We start from the raw sequence: 22,574 nt of genomic DNA, 5'->3' as shown, positions 1-22,574 counted from the left end.
TCAGAAATTAAGCCGACTGAAAAGCATATTTTTTCTTCTCGAAATGAATAATGCTTTTAGGTCTATGTGTAAAATCCTATGCTTTGAAGATATGAATATTATCTCCTTTGAATCGAATCTAAAGTCGTGTTTTAATTTTAAAAGGGGTTCTGTATTTTTTTTTCTGAAATACTCAACGTGGAACTTGACTAAAGACCATAGAAATTAAGAATCCGAATATTACATGTGAATTTTCCTTGGATTTTTAATTAGTGTAGAGTTTACAATGTCAGTCAATTACATATAATCGGAATGATTTGTAATTTTGATAGTGTCAAATCCTTTATACTAATAATTCATAAGTACAAAATTCATTTCCTTGAAAAAGAAAACTCTTAATTTATTTTTTTGGATGTAGGCATGTAGCTTAATGTTAAAAGCCTATTAATAATCTTGAGGGGAATGTGACCACTGGTTTTCTATTGAATGAGCCATGACTGTAACTTAATATCAAATAATAAGTATATAGGAAGATATAAGTAACAAGAGATTCAACAAAGAAGAAAAAGATTAGAAAGAGATCATACATAAAAGTTTTTGAAAAAAAAAACCGAGAGAAGAAAAATAAATTCCCTTTAAAAAGACCACACTTTACACGAAGTAGATCTACATAAAGATGAGACAATTAAACTCTAACCAAATAAACCAAAGTGTTAGCATAGATTATTAGTTACCACAGCAATCAGGGTTCTCTACTTCTACCAAAATCAGTAAATATAGTTAATGAAAAACTGGTTCAATTGCATTGTCCAAAAAATCCAAACAAAGAATTCAACAAAGAAATAGATATAAAAGGATTCTAAGCTAGCACCAAGTATAACACATTAGGTAAAATAGCCCTGTTTGGCCTTTAAACCTGAAACATATTAGGATTTTCCAGAAACAGTAGAATAATCAAACAACGTATACCGACCACAACTTTTGACTAAAATCAAAATCTACCGACCACAACTTTGAGTAAAATCAAAATCTAGTGTCATAAAGCTAGTTTATTCAAGATTTTAAAGGCTCTAATTTGACTTTTTAAGACAATCTTTATGAACACGAGAAATTTATTTTTTTCGCCAAACAACTCATGGTGGCGGCGAAAAGAATTTAATACCTCTCATTTTATTTATACAAACCCAGGTTGTGGAGTAATCCGTCCAACTAGATAGTTATGCTCTTTAATATTCATAAAGATAGAAAACTGCCACCAGATTCTTATCATACATATCAGCTTAGCACTTGTGTGGTGCTTGAGATAAAAAAAAAAAGGGATTGATTCCAGTTAGTGTTGATCTCTTGACTGTTAAAACAACCGGAAGAAAAATTCTAAAATATGGATACTATAAAATTCATGTCGCACATTGGGTAATCTAAAACCATGGCTGCTACCAATTTTTTTTAATACTTATATAATAAATATAATTTAATAATTTATGTTAATTTATATTTTTTAATATTTTTATTTTTTATAATTTATATTATATTAATTTGATATTTTTTATTTTAAATTTAAACTTGTTATTAGTGGACATTGTTATATTTTATTAAAACTTAAACTTAAATATTATATTATATATAATTTAGAATTTAATGTGTATATTAAATGTTAAAAATATTTAAATAACATTTTATTTTAATATTTAGTGTTATAAAATTATAATTATTTAATATTATTTTTATATTGATAATTATAATAATAATAATTTTATTAATATTAATTTTGTCACGGTTAAACTATTACACTTTGAATCAGAGTCTAAATCAACTCAATGATGGATCTGATTTTAAAAACATTTTATAAAATATTATTAAAAAGAATATTGAAAATACTTTAGTAAAAAAAAAGAACAAAAATATTCTGGTTGAACAACATAACTAAAACACTAATTTAAAATAATTATTAATGTATTCTATTTTGATTGGTGGGTGAAATTGTAGGTGATCCCAAAAGAAGTGAGTATGGTGGCACACACTCTTGTTAATTAAGACTCTTCTTCTCATGGATTTTGGGTTCCAATCACTCAGCTCGAACTGACTGTTCCGACTGAGACTCAGCCCCGAATATATAACTGCTTCAAGCTGGGTGTTGAACCAACGATTATTCAAACCGGTTCAACCTTTCTTTCCTTTTTTTTTTTACAAATTCTTTTACTTTCTTTGTGCAGTGTGGTTTAAATTGTGTTTCAAATTCAAGTTAAAATTTGTAAAATATGCCTAAAAACGGCATAGGCACCAATCAAGCTGGTTCCATATATTGGGGATCTCATATACCACCGCTATACCATTTGTTTCTTTCTATATTTTAGACAAATAATATATATATATATATATATATATATATATATATATATATAATTATATCTTATTTAACATATTTTATTATTTCACATTCGACTTAAATAATAATTTAAAATTATGTTAATTTATTTGATTCAATTAATTTATAATTTATAGATTACAATTTTTTTTATGTTTATTTGAAATATAGTATGAATTTGATTAAACTTATAAGTGTGAAATATACATAACATGGATATTTTTATTAAAAAAATTAATAAAAATTAAACCATGTAATCTAATTAATGATCTATTAGTTCAATCTTTAATACACTGATCCAATATCTTGATCTATTTGATTTTAAAACATTAGTTCCAATAGAGATTCTTTCAAATTTAGAATTAGACTTATTTATTAACAAAATATTATTTTTGTAAACATATTTTGTTGATTGTTTTATCTATTAACTTTTAAAACATTTTTTCCCTCATCTTTTTATTTTATTTTTTATTACTTCTACACAAATTCATTTTTCAAACTTTTCACACTTGTAAATAACTATTCAAAATCATTCACTCATATTTTTAAAATTTATAAAATACATAAAAAAGTGAAGTGTATTTTTACCCTATAATTTATTTTCAGATAAATTATCTCGTTGGAGAAATATTTTAAATAATTAAAATGAGGCGACCCAAAATACACTGGTGAATTGAATATTCAAACTGGACCCGCCTAAAATGGTAAGTTAAACGGGCCTGATTGTTGAGCTATTTAAGCCCATTTAATCACCAATGATTAGAACCGAAAAGTATATAAAGCAGTGGTGTGATAATGTTTTGGCAACAAATATTATTATCATATAACCAAGATTCTGTTGTTGAAGTGATGAGAATGGAAGAAAGGCTCAGAAGAAGAAACAATAATGTCATCAAGAAGCTTCAAATTCGCGAGATTTCTTCAATGCCGCATCGTGCTTTTGCTGCTGCCACTGCTTTTCATAGATTCCGCAGCATGCGCTTGACGCAGGAATATGAGACTCTTGATGATCCCTTCAAGACTCAATCTACCCTTTTGCCCTTCCTGATGAAAAGAACTAGAGTTTCCGAAATTATAGCTGCCAAGAATGTGGTCTTTGTTCGTTTCCATTCTGGTTTGTGTTCAGCTTTTAGTAGAGGTGAGGTTTCCCTCAAGAACCATTTTCTTTATCTTTTTTAGGTGTGTGAATTGCCATTGCTCATTACCCCGTTGTGATGTTTGTATAAATACTTCAACTTTGATTCTTTCATGCATGAATTGCCCATTTCCCATTTGTTTACCAATACCATTGACACATTAGTACAAAAATCGTAACTTTTTACTTTTGTTTTTAATGTGTGGATTGCCTTTTAATAAATTAGAAAAATGTTAGGACACTTTCTTTTTTAATACTCTCTATGTTATTAGTATCAATTGTTGTTACTGATTCTAATTTGTGATTGTTGAATTTTATACAAGCCATGAAGTTGGACTTTTTGTGTGTGAATTCCTTGCAGAAACCAATGAGAGGATTTGCATTTTGAACCTCAGCCCCGATGAAGCCATTCACAGCCTCTTCTACAATAAGAACAACGACTCGCTTATTTCTGTCTCCGGTTATGGTTCTGAGAACTTTGGCACTTTGAAATGCAGATCCACAAAGATTGAGTGAGTACATTTTGTGGCTGTTTCTCCTCTTTGATGTGTAAAACTTATTTTTGGGTACACGATCTTTCATTTATGCTCCTAGATACCTACGGATGGGCAAGGCGGATGCCGGGTTTCCTCTTCTACAGTCTGAATCTTTGAAATGGCCAGGATATATAGAGTTTAATGCTGCCAATGGAAAGATCTTAACTCACTCTGCACATGATAGGTACCTTCCTCATTCTCTTTCCACTTCTACTGTTATGTATGTGTTTTCTCTGCTCGTTGGTTATTCTATCTTACACACTTTCTACAAATGGTGTCAGTGTTTACAAGGTCTTTGATCTCAAAGACTACACCATGCTATACTCGATTTCAGATAGGCATGTTAAAGAAATCAAGATCTGGTACTTTCTCTTTTCTTGGGTTGACTTTCTGCTTCATAGTGCCAGTCCATAAATTCTGTCAAGTCATGAGCATGATCATCTTGGGGGTACTGTGATGACTCTTTGCTACATAGTTACAGTTATACTATTAACTAGTTAAAAATATTTGGGTCCTTATTTTTTGACTGATGGTTGGGTTGGTTATAATTTTGCAACAAGATTTATGGATTTATGGATCTTTCTTTTTGTAGGATCTCTGCCTAATCTTCTTTTTATTTTGTTACTTGATATTTTGTTACAGTCCTGGAGTTATGTTACTAATTTCCTATAGAGTCTGTGATCATATTCCCCTCTTGATTGTGTCCATTGAAGATGGCACAGTTCTCAAGGTGTTCAACCATATTCTTCAAAGTAATAAGGTGGTCCTCATCGAGTCATGTAATGAAAAGCTTCTAGTCAAGCAAGAAAATAAGAACCTTCAGATTCTAGATGTAACCTTCATTCTGCTTTTTTCCTTTTATGTGTGTGTTTATGAATGAAAATCTATTACTTTTGGAGTAAGCTAACTGGCTTTTTCTATCCAGCATCGTAAATTCTAATTAAATTACAAGTTAACCGGAGAGTTTGACAACAATGCTCAACAATTAAATTTATGAAATTTGTATTTTAGAATAAATTATTGAAGAAAAAGTGTCTGGATCCTTTCCCTACATGTGTGTGTTAGCATGATTTCTATTGTGTTCTTTATAATCATTTTCATTTTCCTTTTGTTCTTAGGTTCCAAAGGCCGAGCTGATGGAGGTAAACACAGCAGCGTTCAGGAGTCCATCATCATTTATTTTTCTGTACCAGAGTCAGTTGTTCCTTGCTATCAGAAATCATACAATTTCTGTTTGGAACTTTCGCGGGGAGCTTGTGACTGCATTTGACGATCACCAGTTGTGGCATGCAGGCTACAAAACAAATGACACACACATAATAATTGACCAGGATCTCATTATCTCTTACTGCAAGGCATATCCTGATGACCAACGGATGGAAGGCAAAGATGGTAATCATCTTTGTGCTTAGATTTTCATTGATTTCCGAATGAGTAATCATAACACCTTTTAATTTGTTAAAGTGATTTTATATCTTTATAATTTGCTTCATGGGGCAGCTGGATCCATTAATGTCAGCAATATCTTGGATGGGACATGTGTGGCTAAAATTGATGCAAGAAGTAGCAGCATCAAGGCTAAAGAGTGCAGCAGCAGTAGTTTCTGCGAGCATAGTCATTCATTCATAGTTAGTTCAGTTACAGAGGCTTTGGAGGACATCACTGCCCTCACTTATGATGAAGATAGAAATGAGATATATACGGGTAATAGATATGGTCTTGTTCATGTATGGTCAAACTCATGATTGCAACCCCTTTTGATGGTTCGATGAAATCCTAGCATTGTGACATAGTTGATGTGAAACGATTATCTACCACACTGCAGTTGAGGATTTCGTAGTTTCTATTTCATTCATCCAAACAAGAAACAAAATTTTTACACTCATCTCTGTTTTTTGAATCCATCCAAACAAAATTCTCAAAATAAATCCATACATTTTTTTTATTCTATGTATTTTCTATTTCTTCTTTTTCCCCCTTTATTCTTATTTCTTAAGCTTAATTGTATTTCTTTTGTCTCTTATGTCACAATCTCGCGGATTTTGACCCAAATAATTTGTTTTGTAAATTTTACCCTTCAATTTACAAAATGCCGCAAAGTTTGTCCCAGCATATTTAAACTACCATGATTAAAACATTTTTTAGACGTTTTTTTTTTCTTTAGATCACAATTAAGACAGATCACAATATTTTATAAATTAGGCATAGAATTTACAAAAATAAACTTAGAGACAATTTGTAAGATTGTGTAAAGGACAAAAAGAAAATGTAATTAAGTTTTTTGTTTTCTCTTATTCATTCCTAATATAATCAAAACATAAATGTCAGTGCCTTTCACAGCATAAATTTGAACAATAATTTGCTGCCGTGTAACAAATTAATCCATTTCATTAGACCCAAATTCCATTGATATATACATTGTCGTTAGGGGTGGGTAGACGGACTCGGGTCCGCGGACCGGTCCGTAAGTCCGCGGATTTCGCGGATAACGGACCCGTTTTTTTCAAATCCGTATGACTATGTCTAATTTTTTAGCCCAGCCCGTGAAGTCCGCGGACTTAGCGGATTTAATCCGCGGGCTCGCGGGCTAGTCCGCGGACTTCACTAATTAATATTTTTAAATATTATGATTTTAATATTAAGTTGTGTATTTAATTTTTTAAATTATTATGACATTAAAATTATGTTTAGTTGGTAGGTATTTGTCATTTGAATTACTTTTATGACATTTTGATGCTTTTATTATTGAAAGTTTGGTACTATTATTTAAGTATTTGTAATTATTTTTATTTTAGTATTTTAATATTTAGTATTTTAAACCATTTTAACTATTGATAAATTTTAGTATGATAAAATTTAGCTTATAAATAAAAAATATTTTTTTTCTTCTAATTTTATGTATTTTTATTTTTTAAAAATTTATTTTTTTGAACCATTATTTAGGCCCGCGGACCGGTCCGTTATCCGCGGATTTTGGCGGGCCGGATACGGACTTAAAAAATAAGTCTATTTATTTTACGGACCGGACTTATCCGGCCCGTATAAAACGCGGGTTTTACGGACCGGGCCTTAAACGGGCCGGACCGGTCCGTATACCCACCCCTAATTGTCGTATCTATCTATTTATAATATGAAAAATAAGCTATATGAAAAATAAGTTATTTTGTATTAACACGTTAATTTAAAATAATTTTAATATACTGTCATGTTAATAAAATTATTTATTTGTCATTTTGAATTATCTGTATATAATAATTATAAATCCTTTTTTTTAACTACAATGTCATTAATTTTAATAAATAATAAATGAATATTATTTATTATTTTCTATAACTGACATTTTAACCATCAACATTCCATTTCAGTTAATCTGCATAATAATATTCAATTTATTTTCATATTTTGCAAAGTTAAACATTGTCTCTTCTCTATTTATAATATGAAAGTCAAGCTACTTTGTATAATGTTAACACGTATGCTTAAAATATCTATAATATGTTATCATGTCAACAAAATTGTTTGTGTCATTCTGAATTACCTCTACATAATCACTATAAATCCCTCTCTTTTTACTTATTATGTCATTAATTTTAATAAATAATAAATAATAATTAAATATTATTTATTATTTTCTATAACTGACATTTTAACAATCAACATTCCATTTTAGTTAATCTGCATAATAATATTCAATTTGCTTGCATATTTTGCAATGTTAAACATTGTCTCTACCCAAATAGAGAAAATAATATTGTACATCTATCACAATTTGAATTTCAATTAATTATAATATTTATTCTCACATTATTGATATTTATATAAAATGTTATTTTCATCAATTGAACTATTGGAATGTAATTATATTTTAATAAAATTGAACAATAATAAATTGATAATTAAACTATTCTTATTTTCATAAATTTCAATATATATATATATATATATATATATATATATATATATATATATATATATATATCATGTTAATTTAGAATAAATTGGATTCAAGATAATGAGAACGAATAAGTAATTTGATTTCTAAATTATTTAGTTTGTTATGAAGAACCATGTATAAAAAAAGATGATGCATTAAATTAGCAAATACGAATATATACATGTTATTGATTAATTTAACATGCACAATTTTTAATTGAAACCAAAAATTAAAGTTTCAAGTAGATTATGCTTAAAAATTATTTTATTATTTTATATTAAATAATTTATTATTTAATAATATCATCCATTTAGAAATAATTAAATTAAATTAATTAATTAATAGTCTTAAAAATTAAAATATAGAGGTGGATTTTGTACTAATATTATTCTCCATTATTTGGTCTCCGAATTAATATTTATTTTGTTGAATATATGAATCTGTCCTGTCCCTTTCTTTTAATACTAAAATTTTAAAAAAAATCTTATATCCTTTAAAGCTTATCTTAAAGAATCTCAATATTATTATTCACTAATTATTTTTTTAAAAAAATTCAAACAAGAAGCGTAAATCACAACAACCAATTTCTTCCTTGGATGAAGAGCCCATTGTAAGTACAAACAAACAACTATTTAAGAAGTCAAAAGATGGATCATCATCAAATAAAAAAGGCTCATTCAAAAAGAAAGATATCTATACAAATTGTTGACAATTCCTCAAATGAAGAGCTAATTCTAATTCAAAGTTTAAAGAAAAACAAACCAAAGAAAAAACAATTTAACAACCTAACACCAAAAAGAAAATTACCAAATATCCATATGAACAGTGACATGTATTCATTTTAATATTATTTTTGTTTCATTGGTGGTTTGTTATTTTATAATCAATTTTTGACTTTAATAATAAATTCTTATCTTTATCTACATTTACCTCAATTTCCCTCTTACAAAACTAATTTTATGTAATATTTATTTTTGTACATAATGTCAATACTTATTTTAATAATTTTTCTAATGTAGAAATGTGAACACAAATTTGTAATATAATTAATAAAAAATAATATATAACAATTTTCATATATTTATTTCATATCTTTATATTCTAAAATAATAGTAGTTATATTACAAAATTTTAATTTGCATATATTAAAATATTATATAAAAAATAAAAAATTTCAATAAATCGTACAACGCGCAGACCTATGTCTAGTGATAGATAAATAACCTAACATAATATTAAAATTTATAAAGCAAAGAAAAATAATTAACCTAAAAGGAAAGAATCCTCCTCCAAGGTTTCAACTTTTAACTTAATATAAAAACCTTAATGTAGAATAGAAAGAAAAAAAGAAAATATCTGAGACTAGAATTAAAAATTGAATTATAAAAACATGCGATCATAAACAAAGAAGAATAACAAGTAAGAGATGGTAAAATGAAAGAAAAAGAAAATTGAGAATCTATCACCTAATATGTTCTTGGGAAAACCAAGCTTTGAACATAATTCATAGCGTAGACCTGAAATATCTTGTTGGTAAGTTTACTATGTTTTACTGTATTATCTCTCCCATCATAAATAATTGCTTGAAGAGTTGTGGTGCTGCTAATCACGAGTAGACAACCATTCTCAAACATGCACAACGGTTGCACAAAAGACAAATACTTAGAAGTAATTTGGAGATCTTGACGTAAAGACAAGTTCAGTAATGGAGTCCAAGATTTTTGATTCCCAAACTCCTTCATTTGCCATATGCAAAATCTGTTTCTCTTGGAATTGACAAAAGAAAGACTCAAACAATCCTTCAAATGCAAAAGCCGAAAGTCGTGTCCTTCAAAAATGCGAGGCAGCAAAAATTGTGTGTACGTCTCATTCCCAAGATCAAGTGAAATCATAACCAGTTCACTGGATATATGATGTGTTGTGACTATCCAATTAAGAGTACCATTTAGGTATACTCCACAAGAATTTTGACTTCGATTTAAATCATCATAAGGAGGGAGACTTTGAATCTTTCTCCAGCAATTATTGTCACCTAGGTTGCAAACTTTGACCTCACTGAGTTTCTGTGAACCATGCATAGAATGCTCAAAGACAATTACAACCTTGTACGTATCACTTAGATTGTCATAGCCAAACCCAAACCATTTTATGAAGTCATATCTGTTTGGATTGATTGGAATTATATAATGTGGGACTTGAAATGTTTTTCTAATGGCAGGGTTCCATAAGAGAAACTTGTATGTGCGTGTGGAAGAGGTGTTAGACAAAGCGAACAAAAGGACCAACCCATTGCAGGAGCCAGCAACCTTGTACTTCTCTTCTTGCTTTAGGGCAATGTCAGAAAGAGGACCCTCTAATAAAGAACGAAGAGAGCAAGGAAGGGCAAAGTCATGTTTCGGAGTTCTGTAACGTATTAGGAAGTTGGTGTTGTTGGGTGATCTTTGAAGGTGCAGTTTCACGAAACTTGGATCTGAGATGAGGGATTTAAACGACTTGCTCACGCATCTGCATTGCATAAGAGATCTCACTGGAAGCCATGACAGAATTTCAACCATGAGTTCTTCACACAAGAATGACAGTGCCATGTTGATCTTGTGGTGAGATTTTGGATTTCAAAGGCAACAACACAACCACTTGTGCCAATCACTATTTTATAGCCAAAAGTTGACAAATCTTTACTGATATTTATCCAAAATAAAGCAGATAAAGACCGAATATTAGAGATTACTTTATCTTCGATTTGTTGTTTGTTATCACGATTTTTAATTGATTTATGTCAAAATTGTAGATAAAGGGCGAATGTTCTAAATTACTATTACTATATCACTTATTTGTTTTTTGTTATCATGATTTTAAATTGATTTACGCGTTTATATAATACATAGTAACAAGCTCTCGTCTAGGATATTAGATAGTAGATATAGTATTTTATCCTTTGTAATTTATAAGCTAAATATTTATTAGATTAAATTATATATTTTTATTTTTTTTATCTTTTATTTATTAAAATATTTATTTTAATCTTTTACTTTTTAGATTTAGATCAATTTAATCCTTTTAAAATAATAATTATTATTATTAATTTTATGATATAATTTTGAATTAAATTTTGACTAATTTAACATTTGTAACATTAAATTTAGTTATATGAAAACATAAAAATTCAATTGACGCTCGAATCTAAGATGATTATAAATTAGCATAATGAAAATCACATAAAAAATAAATCTCAAGGTAATTATAAAATAATTTGAAAGTATATATGTAACTTTTTTAATTTATCATTTTTTTACTTATTTTTATGCAATTTTTATTATGTTTGTGACTTTTTTTTGTTTAAATTTCAGTTATATTCAAAATTTCTCATATAAGTAAATTTAATGATCCAAATTTGAAGTCTTGAATAAATAAAATATGGATTCAAAATCTTGTCTTAAAATTGAAAATAATCTTGTTTTGAAAGAATCAAATCAACTCAAATTTAAGAAATTAAGAACCAAGATAAATATTTTAAAAAAATAAAGATTCAAAATGAATCTTAAAATTTTTTTTAGGAAAAAAGTATAATTTAACCTATTTATTATAGATTAGCGTAAAACAATTACTCCTTGCTTTTATACATTTTTTAAAGATTAAAAAAAGTTGTTTAAATTAATTCTACTTTGTTCAGCAACTATTAAGTAACTCATGCATATCCTCGGGTGAGATCATTATTAATTTATGTGTTATTTTTCTTAATATAATTTTTTTAGAGATTTATTTTTAATAAGTATTACAATTTTTATTGTAAAATTCATAACATTTATTATGAAAAATTGTTTTGCTTAAACAAACAAATAATAGTACCACTTTTTGATTTTCACTTTTTTTAAAAAATTATTTATTCTTTAATTTATTTATCTATATTTGTTTAAAATATTTTTATTTTTACATCTATTTATCATTATAGCCAAAGACTTTTTTAGTAAATGTATATTATCTTTTATAATAACTATTATTAAATAATTCTTTTTTTCATAAAATAAAATCACCATCGTTATCTTTTTAATAATTTCTGTTATTTTTCTTTTTTGAACAAATATATAGAAATAAAATATGCATATTTTCATCTTCTATATTGTACTATATATAAAGGATATATCAATTGAATAATTTATTTTTAGTTTTCACTTTTTTTACACCATTATACTTCTTATAATCATTTTATCTCTAATTTATACTTTTGATAGATATAATACTTCATATAGAAGGTAAATTTCAATTACAGTGTCAAATGAACTCTTAACATCTAACTTCTAAGCAACACATGTGAATTAAAGTTTACGTATTAAAATAATAAAAAATATTAAAATAACAAAAGAAAAATAAACAAAAAATAATAATTGACCTATATTTCCTATGCGTAGTTATTTTACACTAACACAAAAGAGAAACTTTCACTATATACTTTTAAAAATACGATAGTTGACAATTTTTTTTCTGTTAATATCTAAAGCTTTTATCATAAGTACTCTTTTTTTTTTCTCATGCATATCCATTATATAACTAAATCAGAGACCATCTCACTAAATATTATCTCCTAGTTTTATGACAACCAATCTTGTATTATTCCCATAATACTTCAAATTGATATAAATTTTTTAACAATATTATTGAGCCACACGTCTAGTTTTATTTTATAATTAAAAATATTAGATATTTTCAAAGTATTAAGAATTTACTTGTAAGGGCTTCAAATGTTAATTTGATTGTCTATATTTTTGACTTGTTAATTGAATGTGAACTTTGATATTTCCTTTCATCATCTAAAATAATCTAAATTAATATAACTGATATATAAAAGCTCAAAATATATTTAGTGTTAATATCAAGTTTGCATTCAATTAACATATTTACTAAATACCTAGTTCAAAAATAAAACATAATAATTAATTTGATTAATGGTCTTGGTGGATGTCAAAATATATTTTTTGTTGTTGAAGTAAGTTTGGTTATGTACTATAAACTAGTTGTGAAATCTTCAAAGTATATTATTAAAAACTCTTGTGAAATATCAATGGAAACATAACCATCATTTAGTTCAAATATTTTTTTTTTACTTCCAATATCTAATATTGATTATGAAAATTGATTGAGTTTCAAAGCACTTATGCTCAGGGACGAATTTATTTGTATGAGAGTGGGGCAGTTGCCCCCACTAAAAATTTAACTTTTTTTTCTATTTATATATATTATTATTATTTTTATGATATATATAAATTATATTATTAATTTATTAAAAAAATTGTTAAGTAATGATACACATCTTATAGATACATGATATTTGCCACTAAAAACTATTTTTACAAATATTATAAATATAATATATGTTAATTTATTGTTAAAAGTGTAAATCTATATTACACTGATACTTTTTGTATGTAACTATATGTAATATTTCTTATAATGATTATTTTTTATATCATATATGTTAAAATATATTAATATTTCATTTATATTTTATCTTATTGTGTAATTTCTTTCACTTTATGATTAAACTATCTTAATTTTTATTGTTATTATAATTTATTTTTTAACTGAAAGATTTATTACTTCTTTAGTCATTAAAGGTGTCATAATTTTGTTTACAAATATAGGTTTTTTTAATTTTAATTTTAATTTTTAACCCTTTTGATCTTGTATATGTACATTGTGTATTGGTAGGTGATGATCCAAATTAAGAGGAATGAGAGTAATTATCACACAAAGTTTTATTTTATTTTTACTTAAACATATTTAATAAAAAATAAATTTACTCTTATAAAAAAAATAGGCGTCATTCTCATAAAATATTTTTATTTTAAATGAACATAGAAATTTAGAAGAGATAGAAAAGAAAATAAATAGTCATTATATTATCTTTATCTTAATAATTTATACTGTGACACCCTTACTACCCCAACACATATACTGTAACTTTACAAATAAATGTTTAAAATTCGGTAAAAAGGGTTCACATGAGAAAATTCAAAAATCGTTCTTCAATAACCACAATATTAAAGATTTAGAAAATGAAACACAAAAGTTTACAAATTATTTATAAAATGATATTTACAATTCCAAATCCATATAAAAATTTTGTACTAAAAGTCCTCTGCCCCGATGTCATAATATCAGAGCATACCCCCAATTTAACTGTTGGCATTCTAGATGCCACTCGCAGCCGGATCTTCCTCACCTAAAACATCCACAAAATTGTACGGTGAGAAAAAAAAACATCTATATGTAAAGTACATACAAACACAAAACATATCATCTCATTATAACTTGATACTTAACAAAATATTCATAAACATTTCAATGTATCATAACTTTATCAATCGCGCATATCATCACGTCACAATTCGCAATCACAACAATCATCACAAATCTTGCAATCAACCCTATGTCAAGGTCACCGCCTGATGGAATAACACTAAGGCCAAGAAGTCCAAGAGGTGATGTATTGAAGGAAGCAAAAGGAATGGGTTAGTGTTGAAAAACCATAGGAGGAGTGAGACCTACTTTTGGGCCTTAGCTCCTAAGTTTTTATAGCATTTATTTTTATTCCTATTTTGCCCTTATCTTTGATTCCAAATTTGCCCTTGTACTTTGGGGTATTTTAGTCATAGAATTTATTTTACTTGTATTTCCAATTTTACCCTTGTATTTTGGGGTGTTTAGGACTTAGAATTTATTTTCTTTTGTATTTCCCATTTTACCCTTGTATTATGGGGTGCTCTAGATGATTAGGGTTTTTAATTTTGTGCTAGGGTGTTAATTAGAGGGTGACGCATTTTTGGTGCTTATTGGGTCTATTTTTGGTGTTAGAAAGGCTTAGGCCCAAGTGGAGGGCAAAGGTTGCATGGTCTTATCATGCACCTAGATATAGCCAATCTAAACCCAAAGATTCCATCCTTGGCCACCAAGTTGCATCTAGGGTTCATTTGCATTTCATTTGGAATGCATTTGCCTACTCCAAATGCAACCCTAGATGCCTCCCCTCCTATAAATACCCAACACCCCACACCTTGTAAATACTTTGGAATATATGAATTTGAGTGATCATTTTTGCCTCAAATCCTCTCCTTAGTCACTAGGTCAATTCGGCCTACCTCTCTTATCTCCTCCTTAGAGTGAGTTTAGGGATACCTTGAATGGCCTTCACCTCCACTTAGTGAAGAAAGCCAACTAGAACACCCAAAACACCATTTTCCCAACCTTTCTCCTATTCGCCCAAGACTCCACCTTTCACGCCCACCATCACTTAGCCTCACCCTTGAAGGAATGTCCACCCTCTAAGGTCACCATCTTGGCCTTGGCAAGGAGCTCCTCTTCACCATTGACGTTTGTTCATCCCCTTGGTGGAAGGAGTCCATCATTTGGTATCAAGAGCTTAGGTTATCTTCAAGGGTAACTAGCTTCCTTTCCATTTCTTTGAGTCTTTTCTTTTTTTTAGTCTTGTTTTGTGTCATCTTTGAGTTCATTGTCATCCATGAAAACCTTATTAAAAATTTCATCTCATGTTGTTCCATGGTTCATTGCTTATTCATGAGCCTCCTTTTGTGCTTTAGGGTTTTTCTTGAGTTTTAGGTTCTTGTGTGCCATTTTTATTTTTTACTCTTGTTGCTGGAAAAATATATTATGAACATCAAGAACATGTCTTTCATCTCTTTTTGATCTTTTTACCTTTAAAGTTTTGTCAAAAGTTGTGTTTATCTCACCTTTCTCAAAAAGACAAAAAAAAAATATGTATGATGCACCCATTTGATGTATGAAACCATGAAAATATGAAATGTATGTGTTTTTCCATGAGGTGGCCTAAATTTTGCTGCACCATTTAGAGGTCATTCATGCATGTTAACTAGTCCTTGGCATGCTCCAAATTTGTGTTGAAATCTATGTGTTATTTCCTTCCTACACATACATGATTGGCCACCTTTCCATGCACATCATTACATGATTATTCTTTTGTCCTTTTATGCACATGTGTGAGTGATAAGTTTTGTGTGTGAGTGCTGGAAACTTTGAAAAAAAATCTGCACCAAAAAGAAAATAGTACAAGACACACTCCACTCACAAAATGCTTCTATACCCACTCATGTGTTGCCACTTGTCTCTCTATTTTTGACTCCTTATATGTGTTGAATTTTTAATCACCCACAAGTGTAAAAACCAAGCAACATTTAAAAAGAAAAATAGAAACAAAATCTGGACAAAAATATTAAAAAAAAAACGTGACCAAAAAGGCTAAAAGAAAAAGAAAGAAAAACAAAAAGGACTTGTTGCTAGACTTGTGGACATTGACCTAATTACCCTTGCACATTGGAGTTAGACTTGGACTGAATTTTTGGACCTTATTGGACCATTTTGAGACACAAAACCGTGGCTAGACCTCTACCAAAACGGACTTAAAAATTCACAAGTGAAAACCATTAAAGTTTTAACTCCATTCTAGTGCCATTCTAGGACTTTTCCTTTGTGTGCTAGCCTTTTTAATGTGTCTTAATTTTTTTCTTGTCTTCTTTGGAATTCTTATGTTTGTCTCATTAATCTCTCTTTGAGTTTAGCCTTTTAATTGAGCATTTTCAGTTTTATTCCTTTGGCCTCCTTCTTGTTCTTGGTTGGTTTGTTATCTTTGGGTGTAGGTGAAGTACTACCTCCAAGAAACCCTTAGCAAAACTTCTTTGGGGGATTGAGTGGAGACTAAATCCGTGAGGTCCCAAGTGCTTTGGAGAAGGATATTATATCTCAAAGAGTGCAAACACCGAAGGAGAGGACTAACTTTGTTTGTTCCTTGTGAAGGGGAGCCAAATTGGAGGAGTTGAAGACCTTTAATTTCTTTTCTTTCTTACTTGCTCATTTTGCTCAATTTTGGCCACTTGTATTTGGGCCTTATTTCTTTATCTTGGTTTGTAATTGGCCATTTTTAAACCTCTTCATTTTGGTTTTAGTTTGTGTAGTTGAAGGTGATTTGAAAACCTTCACCTAGGACTTTGACTAGTATATGCTTTAAGTGTTTTTCTTTTGCATGTTTTAAAGCTTTTAGTAGTATAATTGCTTAGGACTTTATCTTTGTCTCAATTTCCGTTTAGAAGGCTTTCTTTTGCCTACTAGGGGGAACGTGCACACACACTTTATTTTTGTGCCAAATTGTTTTGTGAGAAAAGTGGAAAAGGCTTAGTAATTTTTACTTGATAAGGCTTGGTTATTAAGTGATTCCTAGTAGTCCACCTCCCTTTGAAAGTTCACTTTGTACACTTAGGCCTTTTCCTACCTATCTTGCACCTTGAAAACCTTTTTGTGAAAACCTTTTTATCACCCATTCTTTGTGAAAACCTTTTTCAAACCTTTTTTTTTAAAACAAATTTGTGAAAACCTTTTCTTGATCAAAGATGAGTGCTCATTGTAGTGTACATGGTCATAATTCTTGTAGTTCTAAGTCTAGTGTTAGGGATGAACTTAGGCAACTAAAGAAGTACCTAAGAAAAAAAGAAGAGGAAAATTTAAAAAGAGAGGAAGAGATGAGAAGAAAAGAAAAAGAGTTTGAAAAGAATAATGAGGAAATAAGAAATTTACTTGCAAAGTTGGTAGAAACTAGTGGATCCAAACCTAGGATTGTTCCAACTAGATCTAAAATAGGCAACGAAGTTAAAGTCCCTAGGAGTATGCATGAAGAACAAAATACAACAAGAGAGGTAGAACTTAGAAGAAAAGAAAAAGAAAAGAAAATAGAAAAGAAAGAAAAAAGAAAGAAAAGTATAGAAAAAGTTCAAGAGTGGTTAGAAAATGAAAAACAACAACCAACACTCTTAGAGAAGAGTAAGCAGGATAATGTTTCTTCCAAAGGGCTTATGCTTGAGGAGAGTCACTTTCCCATTGAAAATGATTTAAAAAAGACTTTCTTCATTCATCAAGACCTTAACTCTTTCTCTCACGTTGCCACTAGTCATGAAGTGGAGATTCAAAAACAAATCCCTTTTAAAGAAAAAGAATCTCAACTTCAAGATTTAGTGAAGAAGAAGTGGACTTCACTTAGTCCCACTTCTTGTGCTACTTCCTTGGTGGTGCCCAAGGAAGATAAGCCTTTTCTCTTTAAGCCTCTTTCTACTTTAGTTGTCCTCATAAAGCACCCAACTTTTTATTTGTATGATTTGTTGGATACATCTCATGGTGTCCTATTTTCTATTTTTGATCTTGAGGGAAGTTCAAACTTATTTCAACTTAACTTGGTTACTTCCCTACAAGACAAACTTAGATTATATGAGTTTTCTAAACTCCTCTTGACACCTTTTTCTCATATGTATCTAACAAATAATGCAATACAAAGTTGTTTAGGTAATTTTTTAGTTAAGTTTTCTTTACTTTCTAGTACATATCTAGGTCACCACATTGGGTACCTCCAACAAGATATTTTAGTTTTTAGGACTAATGCATTTGTGTGCTATAGTTTTAGTCTTTTTACCTTTTTAGGTTTTAGTTATACACCTAGACTTCACCGTGGGGAGGATCCTATCCTTAACATTAGAGAGTCTAGTCCTTTTAATTTAGACAATCTTCTTAGCATTTTTAGTAGAACTCCTCTTAGGATACACTTTCCATTTCTATCATATACTATTACCTCTAATGCTTATTTTTATGTTTTTGTTGGTCATGATTCCCACCATGAGGAACCTCTTGATTTGAGGTCAAATCCTTTTCAAGAGGGAGGGAATGATGGAATAACACTAAGGCCAAGAAGTCCAAGAGGTGATGTATTGAAGGAAGCAAAAGGAATGGGTTAGTGTTGAAAAACCATAGGAGGAGTGAGGCCTACTTTTGGGCCTTAGCTCCTAAGTTTTTATAGCATTTATTTTTATTCCTATTTTGCCCTTATCTTTGATTCCAAATTTACCCTTGTACTTTGGGGTATTTTAGTCATAGAATTTATTTTACTTGTATTTCCAATTTTACCCTTGTATTTTGGGGTGTTTAGGACTTAGAATTTATTTTCTTTTGTATTTCTCATTTTACCCTTGTATTATGGGGTGCTCTAGATGATTAGAGTTTTTAATTTTGGGCTAGGGTGTTAATTAGAGGGTGACGCATTTTTGGTGCTTATTGGGTCTATTTTTGGTGTTAGAAAGGCTTAGGCCCAAGTGGAGGGCAAATGTTGCATGATCTTATCATGCACCTAGATATAGCCAATCTAAACCCAAAGATTCCATCCTTGGCCGCCAAGTTGCATCTAGGGTTCATTTGCATTTCATTTGGAATGCATTTGCCTACTCCAAATGCAACCCTAGATGCCTCCCCTCCTATAAATACCCAACACCCCACACCTTGTAAATACTTTGGAATATATGAATTTGAGTGAGCATTTTTGCCTCAAATTCTCTCCTTAGTCACTAGGTCAATTCGGCCTACCTCTCTTATCTCCTCCTTAGAGTGAGTTTAGGGATACCTTGAATGGCCTTCACCTCCACTTAGTGAAGAGAGCCAACTAGAACACCCAAGACACCATCTTCCCAACCTTTCTCCTATTCGCCCAAGACTCCACCTTTCACGCCCACCATCACTTAGCCTCACCCTTGAAGGAATGTCCACCCTCTAAGGTCACCATCTTGGCCTTGGCAAGGAGCTCCTCTTCACCATTGACGTTTGTTCATCCCCTTGGTGGAAGGAGTCCATCACCGCCTATAGCATCTCTTGCCCAAGGTCGTGCCACCCCCGACATAAGTATTAATTATCTCACACATCCCACCTTATGCCAAGGGTACACTCGTCCCATAAATATCACCTACCCAGGGTTCGTATCATCCATGATCATCCAGGGGTACGCTCGTCCCTGAAGCATCACCTACCCAGGGTTCGTATCATCCCTGATCATCTAGGAGTACGCTCGTCCCTGAAGCATCACCTACCCAGAGTTCGTATCATCCCTGATCATCCAGGAGTACCCTCGTCCCTGAAGCATTCGTGTGAGGGACCACAAACAAATCGTAATCACATTCATACAACATCTCATCTCATAACAATTACATATCACATATACAATTCCATATCACATACTCAACAAATAAGTCCAACAAAATAAGGGTTTACACACCCCTTAAGAAAATTCACATCTAGATCATCACTTCTTATCAAGTAATATAACATTCATAAATTAATATAATAATTAACGGAATTACCAATTTAATATAATTTCAATATAACAGTAAAATTCCCAATTGTTCCAAAGCCTAGCTCACAGACACTTTTCTACAGTTTCGTTCTCCCTCTCAGATCATCATTCTTACAAATTAAATATATATTTCTAATCCTCAACACATACAGAATCTAATGGGATCATCAATTTCTCAAACAAAAATAATCCAATTTTTTCAAAACCTAACCTACATGCACTTTTCTATAATTTCGTTCTCTCTCCTAGAGCATCATTTTTACAAATTAATCATATATTATGGTCCTAAATACATACAGAATCACATAAGACCAATAATTCTCCAAACAGAAATAATTATAAAATTATTCATAATCCCCTTCTACCAAATTCCCTCATGTAACTTTGCATACAAATAATCTCCTTTTTCCCGTACCTGGATAGCAGTTGAACTAAAACAGGGATCTCTTGGTCTCCTCCTCTAAGTGCCCCTTGGTCTTCAGAGAGAAGAAGAGGTAAGGAAGAGAGAACAGAAGATAATAAGAAGAGAGAATGAGAGATGTGTGAAAATGACAGGTGAGGGCGCTATTTATAGGATTTCAGGCTCACCTACCGGAACGGCCCGTTCCAAAAGTGGAACGCCCGTTCTGGACCCTTCAAACCTACGCAAATTTCTCAACTGGAACGGCCTGTTCTAAAACCAGAACGGCCCGTTCTCAAACCCAGTAGAACGACCCGTTCTCCCTCCAGAACGGCCCGTTCTCCAAACCAGAACGGCTCGTTCTCCAATTGGAACGGCCCGTTCTCCCACTTCATTTTCTAAACATTTTCTTATTTCGGAACGGCCCGTTTCACTTTTAAAACGGCCCGTTCTGGGTAACGAATTGGGCCCTTGGCCCAGCGAAAAATTGGGCTGTTACATATACAATTTTGATCATCTAATATTAAATAAGTCACAAAAAATTATAAAGTCACACTTAAATATAATATCAGATATAAAAAAAGAAGAAGAAGAAGAAATTATTACTCTATTTATGAGAAAATTTTAATTTATAAAAAATAAGTATATTAAATTTTTTATCACAAAAAAATATTTTTCTAAAAAATTATTATATTTTTAATAAAAAAATATTATAAAATATTATATTTGCCCTTAACAAATTTTCTAGATCCGTCACTACTTATGCTCACTACAAAAAGTTGTTTTGTATTGACTCACATCCTATAATGACATAATGTTTGTTACTAAAAATTATTTTTACCTACAATATATGTTAGCATGTGTTAATAAATATTTTCCATAATCGTCAAAAGTGTTGGTATATATAGGTTGTAGTGACACATAATATATGTTGTTGAAACTCATTTAAAATTAACACTAAAATTGTGTATGGGTATATGCCAAATTAATTTATTTATGAATATAATGTTTCTATAATAATACTTTTTGTATGTCACTATATGTAACATTTTTTGTAATGGTTGTCTAAGTTACTTTGTAAACACATTTTTTTTTTGTAAATACCTGACAACAATCCTAAATATAAGAAACATTAAATTGTTGCATGAACAATATTATATCTAAATGAATTATCTTGGTATTGTTGATAAAATTGTCTAAAGTCTCCACTAAAGATAATGATCTTTCTTTCTTAAAATTAAAGTATTATCATGATCTACGGACATGATGTCTATTAAAATTTTATCAAATGACTCAAAATAAAATTTATCTATTATTAGAGTTGCCTCTCATAATATCAATTTTATTAATTTCAATAAATAAGCAAGTAATAACAAAGATGAAATAACAAAGATATAATAATATGAATCTTGAACTTTGAGTGTGTTGTCTCTCAGCTCTAAGTAATAACAAAGATGTAATGTTACTTGATACAATTGTTAGTACGATTTATTGTTGAGATGAAAACTCAAAAGCTAATGTTTTTCGTATGAATGTTTTCTCAATGCTTTTTTATAAAGAAATTTAATTTTTTGTATTAGATTTGATTAAATAATTGTTAATATATCATTTGGTTCACTACATTTTAAATTCAATTTTATTATCCTGTAGAATAATTATTACAATGTAAAATAATAGAAAGTCAAAATATTTATATATGTTATAAATTAATTGATTCATGAATACAACGTAAAAATGTTTTGTTATAAAAAAATTAATAGATAAAAATACAATAGTAGTAATAATAAAATAAATAATTATACAATATCATAATAATATAATATATATATATATAATATAATATTATGTTAAAAATAGCTATTATTTATTATTAAAATTTTATACTATTTTAATTATATTGGTGTATATTAAAATAATATATAATGAAAAGTGTAATATCTTATAAAGATGTAATAAATCAAAAGAATTATATTTAGTAAATTATTTATTCATATAATTTAAGGAATACAAAATCTTAATATAATATTGCACTATTGCAATT

General features: G+C 29.5%; 2 protein-coding genes across 4 annotated transcripts; one reads left to right on the top strand and one right to left on the bottom strand.

Annotated features, from left to right (window-relative positions):
* The first annotated feature begins 1,936 nt into the window (after positions 1-1,936).
* Positions 1,937-5,965, top strand: LOC109818424 (uncharacterized). Of its 3 annotated transcripts, none has more exons than XM_083072908.1 (8): positions 1,937-3,482; positions 3,841-3,991; positions 4,074-4,199; positions 4,297-4,377; positions 4,658-4,847; positions 5,134-5,209; positions 5,309-5,407; positions 5,516-5,965. In XM_083072908.1, the coding sequence occupies exons 1-8, from the start codon at positions 3,140-3,142 to the stop codon at positions 5,758-5,760; spliced, it is 1,311 nt and encodes a 436-aa protein (XP_082929034.1). In that variant the 5' UTR covers positions 1,937-3,139; the 3' UTR covers positions 5,761-5,965. The 3 variants fall into 3 exon arrangements, with proteins under 3 accessions (XP_082929034.1, XP_082929033.1, XP_020239475.2); XM_083072907.1 differs by having other exon boundaries at positions 1,939-3,048; positions 3,192-3,482; positions 5,134-5,407; XM_020383886.3 differs by having other exon boundaries at positions 1,939-3,482; positions 5,134-5,407.
* A 3,339-nt stretch (positions 5,966-9,304) lies between these two features.
* Positions 9,305-12,596, bottom strand: LOC109818423 (F-box/kelch-repeat protein At3g23880). Its single transcript, XM_083073319.1, has one exon. It carries the CDS (start codon positions 10,532-10,534, stop codon positions 9,416-9,418), a length of 1,119 nt encoding a protein of 372 aa, XP_082929445.1. The 5' UTR covers positions 10,535-12,596; the 3' UTR covers positions 9,305-9,415.
* Between the last annotated feature and the right edge of the window lie 9,978 nt (positions 12,597-22,574).

This window comes from Cajanus cajan, chromosome 4 (genome assembly GCF_000230855.2).
Source record: "Cajanus cajan strain Asha chromosome 4, NIPB_CcT2T_4, whole genome shotgun sequence".
Lineage (NCBI taxonomy): Eukaryota > Viridiplantae > Streptophyta > Magnoliopsida > Fabales > Fabaceae > Cajanus > Cajanus cajan.
This window is presented reverse-complemented; position numbering and strand designations above follow the sequence as displayed.